Source organism: Nicotiana tabacum, chromosome 17, assembly GCF_000715075.1.
Source record: "Nicotiana tabacum cultivar K326 chromosome 17, ASM71507v2, whole genome shotgun sequence".
In the NCBI taxonomy this organism is placed as follows: domain Eukaryota; kingdom Viridiplantae; phylum Streptophyta; class Magnoliopsida; order Solanales; family Solanaceae; genus Nicotiana; species Nicotiana tabacum.
The window spans coordinates 54,452,910-54,463,699 of NC_134096.1; the positions used below are offsets into that span (position 1 = coordinate 54,452,910).

At 36.5% G+C, this 10,790-nt stretch overlaps 1 protein-coding gene across 1 annotated transcript; it reads left to right on the top strand.

The window, feature by feature from the left end:
- The first annotated feature begins 9,877 nt into the window (after positions 1-9,877).
- LOC107761087 (putative calcium-binding protein CML23) lies at positions 9,878-10,569 on the top strand. Its single transcript, XM_016579254.2, has one exon. The coding sequence runs from the start codon at positions 9,904-9,906 to the stop codon at positions 10,375-10,377; it is 474 nt and encodes a 157-aa protein (XP_016434740.2). The 5' UTR covers positions 9,878-9,903; the 3' UTR covers positions 10,378-10,569.
- Positions 10,570-10,790: the final 221 nt, after the last annotated feature.

Consider the following 10,790-nt stretch of genomic DNA (forward strand, 5'->3'; position numbering starts at 1 on the left):
AAGCAGCTTCTCTGAATCTACTTTCGCGGACCGCGTAATAGTGGCCGCCTCAGCGGTCGTCCTTACGCAGCCGCGTATTTCTGCCGCTCTCAACACTCCAGTCTCAGCCTTGGATTCGTGCAGGTTTGACTCCTTCATGAGTTGATTCTATCTTCTTTGCCTCATTTTGACCAAACCCTGCAAGCAAGCACATTAAGTTAATTTTCGGGAATACCTTTACGTATTTTTGACCCAAAACCTAAGCAAAAAAAAGCAAATAATAGGCTAAAACCTCTAGTTATCAACTGCCAGGACTCCTCTTACATGGAGTAAAAGAAAGATTGTTGATGAACAAATCATTAAGGAGTCCAAAGGTGCCAAGAAGCCAAGGAAGAGAGTTTCAGTTGTGGAACCTGTGGTTGAGTTGGATGGAGAAGATGAGTCTGAGTCTGCTTTGCCAGAAAAAGTCCTCTACACAATAAAGAAAGGTTGTCAAAGCCACAAAAACTACTACCCCATCTGCAAGGGCCAGAAGAGGAAAGAAGAGAAACAATGTGCCAGTTGTAGTTGATAGACTCACAGAGTTCAGAAACAGAAAAGTGCTCAATGGGAAGATTCTTGCAAACACTGATGAAAAAGGGATGGCTCAACTAGTTGAAAAACTTGAGTTACAGGGATGGAAACACATGTTTGTCAAAGCTTTCCTCCTTATGTGTGTTCCTGCTGTGGTGGAGTTCTATGCAAACTTCTAATTTGAAGAAAAAGTGGCCAGCCATAGACAATGATGTTGACACAGGAATTGTGGTCATAAGGAAGTTCTCCTAAAAGTTTGAAATGGATGCTCCCGAGAAGGTGTACAAGACTGATATTATCCCCTTCCACAAGATGATGTTTTACTTTGTCAAAACCTGCATTCTGCAGAGGTCTAAGAGAAGGCATGAGGCCACTCTATTGGACGTGGCTATAATGGAATTGTCTAACACTGGTAGACCTATCAATCTCCCTAGCCTAATGATTCAGCACATGGCAAGAGCTGTAGACACTATCATGTCTAAGCATGCTATGCCTTATGGCTTCATGTTAACTGAGCTATTTGACAAGCTCAACATAGCTTTGCCTGAGCTTAAGTATAGAAATCACAAAGATATTTTGGATGTTGTTACCCTCAAGAAGTGTGGCTATTAGGAGATCAAGGCTGGAGGACCAACATGATCTGCTATTCTACCTGGAAGCAGCAGGGCAACAGAGCTGAGTAAGAGGTTGGAGTTGGATGTTAAGGAGAATGCCAAGCTTCGTGAAGACAATGATGAGCTGGGAAAAGAAACCATGCAACTTAGGGAAGAGCTCAGAAGAGATAATGAAGCTCATGCCCAACAGATATCCACTCTTGTAAAAGCATTGACCCCCTCTACCTCTCACCCATGAACATGTTCCTTCCCAGTGTCCTTAGTCTCTTTTTCTATCCCAATGATACTTTAATCTTTTTTCTCTTATTGTTCTAGTCTAAATAGGTTGCAGTAAGTTTAGTTATTTTGTTCTGATGGTTTAAGATAAGGCCCTGAGCTTATTTTGACACTACTAAATGACTTCTCTTATACTGTTTTAATGCTTCGTACAGTATTGGATCATCAGCCTGGATTGTTTACTTTGATAATTCTTGAGTGTGTGTTGTAGCCTGTATGTCCTTGAATCTTACATTAACTGTGCTTCATATGTCTAACATCTTTTTAGTTTTTCCGATGATGCCAAAAGGGGGAAGATAAGGTTGGGGGGGTGTTGTTATGAAAATGTTTGTCTATGGTGTAATAGGCATGTTGATTGATCGCGACTTGTTATGATTACCTGGTTCTAGTGTGCACAAAGTTTGTCATCATAAAAAAGGAGGAATTTGTTGAGTGTTTAGATTTTGATGATTAACAGAGTTTGTTTAGATGCAATGTTCGAAGAACCAGAACCTCAATGTAGCTGCTTAACTATTCTAAGAACCAGCTCCTCAGGTTAATGATTGAACGTTTGCGCAAGACAGTAACTTTATCTCAAAGTTATCCAGGTCCGAGTTTGGTGGAAAAAAGCTGCTACGTGGGATAAGGGTTATTGCACAAGAAGATACAGATAAATTAGTAAGAAACAAGAGTCCCAAAACTTGTGGAGTACATGGAACAGTAGGAGTCCTATCAAACGAGAAGCTGACTATGCATAGAACTCATAGAAGATCTTAAAGTCTAGGCATTTAAATACTATCTATTTTAGACATCTGAAACAATCCTTTTACACATCAACTGAAGAACTACATTTTGTACACTCTAGTCGAGTACCAGGGTTGTGTTCTTCTTGGGTCACTCTAGTGAATGTGTTTTAGGAAAACGAGTTATAATCAAAGTGTCCCAAATAATTAGTGAGTTGGAGTGAGTGTTTGCTTTACAAGTTAGAGTAACTTGTTAATCAAATAGTCGTAGTAGGAGTACTGGAGAGTACTGAATTACAGTCTTGTAATTGATACATTTTGTCTCATTGTTCTAGTGGAGTTGAAGTTGAAAATTCTACGTAGTAGGTCGTGGTTTTTTCACCTTTTGAGTCGGGTGATTTTCACGTAAAAATCACTGTGTTTATTTTACTGCTTATTTTACTTCACGTTTGAGAAATACTGTAAAGAACCAAGTTCTTTTAGTAATTCATACGGACACTCAAACTAACAATTATAATAGAGAAGAACACCTACTAGATTAAGGCTGGCAAGTGGGCCGGTCCAGGACCGGGACCGGCCCGGGACCGCGGGCCAAACGGCTAAACGGGCCAGGATCGTTTGGTCCGGTTTTAGCGGGCCTGGTCTGGTCTCGTGGGCCGGTCCTATGATTTGGGCCCGCCAGGCCCGGTACCGTTTGGCCCGCCAGGGCCCGGGACCAGCCCGGTCCCTTAGCGGGCCCAACGACTATTTTGTTTTTAAAAAAAAATAGTCGTTGGGCTGTCAAAAATAGCCGTTGGCTATTTATGAAATAGCCATTTAACCCCCCAACTTTGTTTTAATCCCAAACTTTTTATTGCCATGATTTTTAATGCTATAATAAAAATATAACGCATTGATTTGAATATCTCTTTATAATATTTTTGTCTTTTTATATATCTTAAGCTATACATATAGTATAATATAGTATAGTATAGTATAGTATAGTATATATATATATATATATATACTATAGTATAGTATATATATACTATATATACAACTTAAGATATATAAACTATATTCGATATACTATATATACATCTTAAGATATACTATATATACTATACTATATATACATCTTAAGATGTATATATAGTATAGTATATATAGTATATCTTAAGATGTATATATAGTATATAAATCGAATATAGCTTATATATAGTAAGATGTATATATATTATAGTATAGTATATATATATATATATATATATATATATATATATATATATATATATATATATATATATATATATATATATATATATATATATGTATATCGAATATATCGAATATAGCTTATATATCTTAAGTTGTATATATAGTATATACTATACTATACTATAATATATATACATCTTACTATATATATTATATATATCTTAAGATGTATACTATCGAATATGACTTATATACTATGTATATATAGTATAGTGTGTGTATATATAAGATGTATATATAGTATAGTGTGTGTATATATATATATATATGTGTGTGTATATATATATATATATATATATATCTTAAGATGTATATATAGTATATCTTAAGATGTATACTATCGAATATGACTTATATACTATGTATATATAGTATAGTGTGTGTGTATATATATATATCTTAAGATGTATATATAGTATATAAATCGAATATAGCTTATATATCTTAAGATGTATATATAGTATAGTATAGTATAGTATAGTATATATATATATATATATATATATATATATATATACTATACTATACTATACATAGTTTATAAGTCATATTCGATAGTATATATCTTAAGATGTATATATATACTATACTATACTATATATATACATAGTTTATAAGTCATATTCGATAGTATACATCTTAAGATAGTATATCTTAAGATGTATATATAGTATATTTTAAGATGTATACTATGTATATATAATATCGTATATATATATTTTAAGATGTATATATAGTATATAAATCGAATATAGCTTATATATTTTTATTACTATTTTTTTTCTCTAACTTCTATAAAAAAAAATTAAAAATATAAAGTTTTCTGTTGGGCCCGTTTAGGCCCGGGACCGACCTACTTAACCCGAGACCGTTAGTTCATGGTCCCAGTCCCGAGCCAGTTCCAGCAATAAGCCCGCGAAACCTCAGACCGTTTAGGACCGGCCCACTTAGGACCGGACCCGCGAAGCCCGCTTTGGACCGGCCCCGACCCACTTGCCACCCTTATACTAGATAAATAAAGTCCAGCAATTTTAAATAAATAATCACATTTGAGGGTTCTATTCACGGAGTAAGGGTAGCAGAGGTGGCATACTAAGCAAAGCCTGGTCCCTTATGTTTTGCACATTAAAGGAAGGCCGAATTAACTTCTGTTTAGGCTGGTAAGTTTTATAATTCATAAATTTAACTGCTAAAAGTGTCATTTACTCAAATAATCACTCTTTTGATGTTTTCAAGCAAAGTATTTCACTTCCGGGTTTATTATTATTTTGTATACCTCACAGCTCCAATAGAGTTAAAACAAACAATTTATAGAGAAGGAAAAGTGGAAAACAGATGTTATGAGCAAGAGAAACGGATAACACAGAGAAGGTAACAAGGGGTCGATCAATTGATCAAAATGTAATCATAGCTTGAATAATTGTATGATGAGTGTAAGTTTGCACCACTGCTCAGTTAAGTTTTTCACAACCTCTTTTAACAATCACCAACACCCTTCCTGAAAAGAAAAGGGGAAAAGGATCAAATTTGCTCTATAAATTGAATAATATTTGCCATGTGATGTCTATCCATTTCATGTTGGAACTCTATTAATACCTAGGGTAATACAAAATAATTTTGTAAGAATAAAGATATTAATGGACCAAAAGTGTAACGAATGAAAAATTGAACAATTTCACATAGTACATGTGCAAATTTAGAACTTTTACCTAAAGAAAAACTATATTATCACCTTTTTTCCCCTTCTTTTTCCTTTGTAGAATCTATACTAAGGAAGTAAATCTGGGAAAAAATAGGAGTAAACCGACTCGAAGTTGATAAAGATCAGAATAACTTACCTTGTAGGAAAAGTTTTTTTCCAGATTTATAACAAAGCAAGTGAGTAGAATATACTCCTAGCATCTTCTTTTAGACAATTTGCAAACGTGAAGTACAAGCATAAAGACCTGAAATTAAGCGTTAGTTTTCCAGATCTGGCGAAATTAATTAGATAACTGTTTAGCATGTGAAGTTCCATTATTGGGAGGGGCAGCTAATAAACAAATAAAAGCAGATCACTCGTTTTCTTTGAATTTGTTCCCCAGAATTTAACTGAACCCATGCCTTGACAGGTAGTCCTTTTTGCCTGCTATCGAAAGAAATTTATTCGTACATAGTTCATTTGTGTCAAATCAAATAATTTTAAAATATATATGTATATTAATATACCATGTTAAATGATAATAATAATATATTATGTATTCATTGATTTATTATAAATGCTAAATATAAATAAGTTCTAGCCGTTTACCCATCTCGAACCAAATATTATTCACATCTTTGCTTAGACGAATCCAAATATTATTCCCATCTTTGCTTGCACTTCTCCATTTCTTTTGAGTATGACTTTACAATCCGTCAAAAAAAAAAAAAAAAAAAAGAGGTGTCAATGATCATGCACGTGTTACCTACTCGACCCCCTCATCTTGTCACCTTCCCTTTTGCTCAAGATAAATAGTACACTTAACATATCTGAAATTTGAGTTATGTATAATCTTTTCAGATTAATGATGTCTAATGAACTTTTTAGAAAGTGTTCCCAATAATGCGTAGCATTAAAAAAATCCTTAGCCTCGTATTTTTAAGTTATTGATCAATAGCCTTTTACGAATTTTCGTTCACATATAAATATTAATTTGTCCCCGTCTTATATTTCTAGCAAATGAAATTGCATTAATCAAACCTAATAGTCAACGGTGTATATAGGTCAAAAGTCTGCCCTTGAAATATTTAGCATAAAATGGCATTAATGAATGTCATCGGTCGAGCGTGCCTAAACCATAGCAAAATTAATGGCCAACAGAAATAAACATGTAAATTTCATAACTCAGTAAATGCCACAAAGAAGTTTAACAGATAAATGTAGCAATATCACAAATAAATACAACCTCACAGCAGTGTCACTCAATCACTCATCACTCGCACTCGCCACTCAACACTCAACACTCTGTGTTCACTAGGGGTATGTACAGACTCCAGAGGGGCTCCCAAAGCCCAAGCACTAAGCACAGACAACTCACGTGCCATCATATCAATACTTGGATTCGCACGGTCAACTCACGTGTTACGCGGACAACTCACGCGCTATGGTATCAATACCTGGACACGCACGGTCAACTCACGTGCTACGCGGATAACTCACGCGCTATGGTATTAATATCCTCACAACCAGGGCCTCGGCCTCACTCAATCATGTACCTCACTAGCCTCACCATCATCAACAATAAGGGAACACAACCCACATCAAGTATCACCGCATATTAGCAATTAATAGAAACTGAGGAAAACATATACAATAATTTCTATGACTGAGCACAAATAATGTGAGCATAAATAAAGCCTAAGCATGATCTCTAACATGAAGGCAAACAAGTTTAACAACAAATAAATGCATAACCACAGATAATAGCCATTAGGCCTCACGGGATGGACCAAGTCTCAATCCCTCGTGGTGCACACCCACACGCTCGTCACGTAGCGTGGGTATCACTTCCAAACAGTCACACGATATCAAATTCTTCGGGTTTATACCCTCAAAGCCAGAGTTAAAACTGTTACTTACCATAGTAGCGTAAAAACCCTACTCTGGGATGCCCTCGTCTCTGCACTCGGTCTCCAAAAGCTCCAAATCTAACCATAATCAGATTGATACCATCAACATAGGCTAACGAATTGAATTTCACAATAAAAACTATAAAATATGCCAAAAATCCGAAATTGGCCAAAACCCGACCTCCGGGCCCACATCTCGAAACCAGTCAAAAATGGAAGAATAACAAACCTTGTCCTCACTCGAGTCTAACCATATAAAATTCGTCAAAATCGAACTCCGTTTGGTTCCTCAAATCCTTAAATTAAACTCTTAAAACTTCCAAGCCCTAACCCCTCATTTTCACTAATTACAATGATTAAACAACGGAGAATCACCATATATACAAGTATTAGGGCTCAAGTAAATTACCTCAATGAAACCCCCTTGATTCTCTCTTCAAATCTCTCCCAAAAGCTCCAAAACCGAATATAAATGGTGAAGAATGCACCAAAATTCACGAAGTGTGCAATACGTACACTCTGCCTAGGCTTCTCGCACCTGCGGCCATTTTCTCGCACCCGCGCGACCGCACCTACGGTCCAAGGAGCCGCACATACACAACTCACTTAATTTCCCAGCTTCCGCACCTGCGGACACCTTTATCGCACCTGCGGACTCGCATCTGCGGTCCCAGGTGCGCATCTGCGAAAGTCACTTAGATGCCAAGCTTCGCACCTGCGACTGCCCCTTCGCACTTGCGGGCTCGCATGTACGATCCTTTCTTCCGCACCTGCACTCAATGTCAGGCCTCCATTTCCCGTATCTGCGACATGCCATCCACACCTGCGACCATCGCACCTGCGGTCCCTACTTCGCAGGTGCGGCCACACTAGAACAGCAACATGAGCTGCATTTTCCAAACTCCAAACTTCTCGATACCCATCAGAAATCATCCCGAGCCCCTCGGGACATCAATCAATAATTCAAACAAGTCATATATCAACATACATACTTAGTCGAACCTTCAAATCACTCAAACACAACATCAAAACACCAAATTACCCTCGGATTCAAGCCTAAAAACTTCTAAATTTCCAAATTTGGCAACTAATGCCGAAACCAACCAAACCACGTTCGAATGACCTCAAATTTTGCACACACATCACAAATGATACTATGAACCTACTTCAACTTCCGAAATTCTATTCTGACCCCGATATCAAATTTTCCATTGCCGACCGAAATTGCCAATTTTCCAATTTCGCCAATTCAAGCCTAATTCTCTCATGGACCTCCAAATCATATTTCGGACACACTCCTAAGCCCAAAATCACCTAACGGAACTAACAGAACAATCATAATTTAAATCCGAGATCGTTTACACATAGGTCAACATCCGATTGACTTTTTCAACTTAAGTTTCTACTTAAGAGATTAAGTGTCTCAATTCACTCTGAACCCACTCCGATCCCGGACCAACTAACCCGATATAACATAATATAGCTGAATAACACAAAAAGAAGTAGAAATAGGAAAAACGGGACTATAACTCTCGAAACGACCGGGCAAGTCATTACAATGTCCTTTACTTTATATATGCAGTGTAAATGTTAAGGACATAGCGTCCTTAACTTCATGTGTGTAGTGTAAATGTTAAGGACACCATGTCCTTAATATTTACACAGCACTCATGAAGAAAGGGTAAAAATATCTTTTCATATTAATTTTAATAGAGTAGTGGCTATTTTTGCCCAACATTAAAAATACTGGATAAAAACTAAATACCATATTAAAAAGTGGCTATCCTACGCCATTTCTACCAAATATGGCTGGTGTTTGTACTATTAGGGTTTTCTAAGAAAATGGGCCCATATATATAGAAAGAAGAGAGAGTGATAAGGGCATGTAATATTTTTCTGATAGGAACACTTTAGAGAAGAAGACTCTCCCCTGCATAAAAACACAAAGGCTACCTTTTTTTTTTATAAAGATCCTGCATAAAAACACAAAGGCTACCTTTTTTTTTTATAAAGATTCTCGTTCATATTATTCCCAACTTTTCCACCAGATCCAAGAATTGTTCATACAAATCTTGGATCTATCTGTCATTCACCGTTGTCAGGCAGAATATTCACCTTGTCCATTCATTATCAGGTGAATCATTCTCTTTATTTACATAAATATCATTTATTGACATTTATTGCTAGATATATCTCATTTAATGTTCTTGTTTTAAGAGTATTTCAGATTTATTGACATCAATCATATGCAAACTCAGCCACATCTATCTTGCATCCTTATGCTTAATATCTATAGTCATTACCCTTAGCTTGATTTGACATGTCATTATATAAATTTAAAAGTTTAACCAGAGATTATATTTCTTGGTCAAACAAATGATACAAAACAAGAGGAAGCATCATTGACAATCCAAACAAAAAAAGTGCCAAATCAAGAGACTTCACTAAAAAATAATAATAAAGCAAACTTAGCTAACTTATGGCACAAGTAGTAAAACGTTAAATTATATACACAAAAGATACATTATTCCAGTAATGCTGGAAATAATTTGTCCCAACTTCATACATTTATTTTTCTATTTAACACCAAATAGTGTTCTATTTTATGCTACCAATTAACAAACAAAAAAGAACTTGTGTTAGGTCAATTTTCTTAAAAGAAAATGGATACTTTGCGTTTGCTGAGCAGTTTGCAGCCACTTGGTCTCTTAGCTGCATGCGATTGTTCGTACCACATCGCAATTCAATAACTAACTAAAAGTGGAGTAAACTTCACGCGAAAAACATCCGCGTGACACACAATTATATCCCCTTCTTACGCGTTAAACCGCGTAATCCTCGAGTATAAATAAAACCGAGGCAACTATCTCGCAACTGAGAATCTCCGGAACATGGCTAAAAATCCGAGAGATTCCTCACAGCCGGCGAGCCTAACGGCGGAGATGGAGGAAGTCGAGAAGGTATTCAAAAAATTCGACACTAACGGCGACGGTAAAATCTCCTTATCGGAGCTCGGCGGAATTTTGAATGCTCTCGGCACCAAAACGACGCCGGACGAAGCAAAGCGAATGATGCTAGAAGTTGATACTGACGGCGACGGTTTCATCGACTTGAAAGAGTTCGCTGCATTTCACTGTCCCGTTGAAAGCCCTAACACTGTTAATAAGGATCTCCGTGAGGCTTTCAATTTGTATGATAAGGATAAGAACGGGAAGATTTCGGCGGCTGAGTTGCACTCCGTTATGAAGGGCATTGGAGAGAAGTGTTCGCTTAAGGATTGTCGACGTATGATCAGTTCCGTTGATGATGACGGTGACGGTAGTGTTAACTTTGAGGAGTTCAAGAAGATGATGTCTAAGGCTTAATGTCATTAACGGTAGGCGTTTAATTGAATTGAATCTCGTACATTAATTACTAGATAAATCTCTCCGTTTCGTTTGATTGATTTCTAATTTTTACTGCGAAGTATTGGAAATTGGAGTTATTCTGTCCGGCATTCGGTGTTCATATGTTGAATAATCGAATATCATCCTTCGAAAACGCTAAATTGCGTACTCTACTTCGTTGTCACTATCTAGTCATGCGCATTGCACATTGTCAAAATTGCTTTATTTTGATGGGTTTGGACCTTAGAGTGCTGCACAAGAAATTTCTGGTCCACGAATTCAAAACAATAACAACATAGTATAATGTTACTAGTGGAGTTTGAAGAGGTTAATATGTACGCAGACCTTATCCCTATCCTGGGATAGAGAGGCTGTTTTCGATAGACACTCGG

Bases quoted from the DNA above. Each gene is read 5' to 3' on its own strand.
- LOC107761087 (XM_016579254.2), top strand. From the start codon at position 9,904: ATGGCTAAAAATCCGAGAGATTCCTCACAGCCGGCGAGCCTAACGGCG.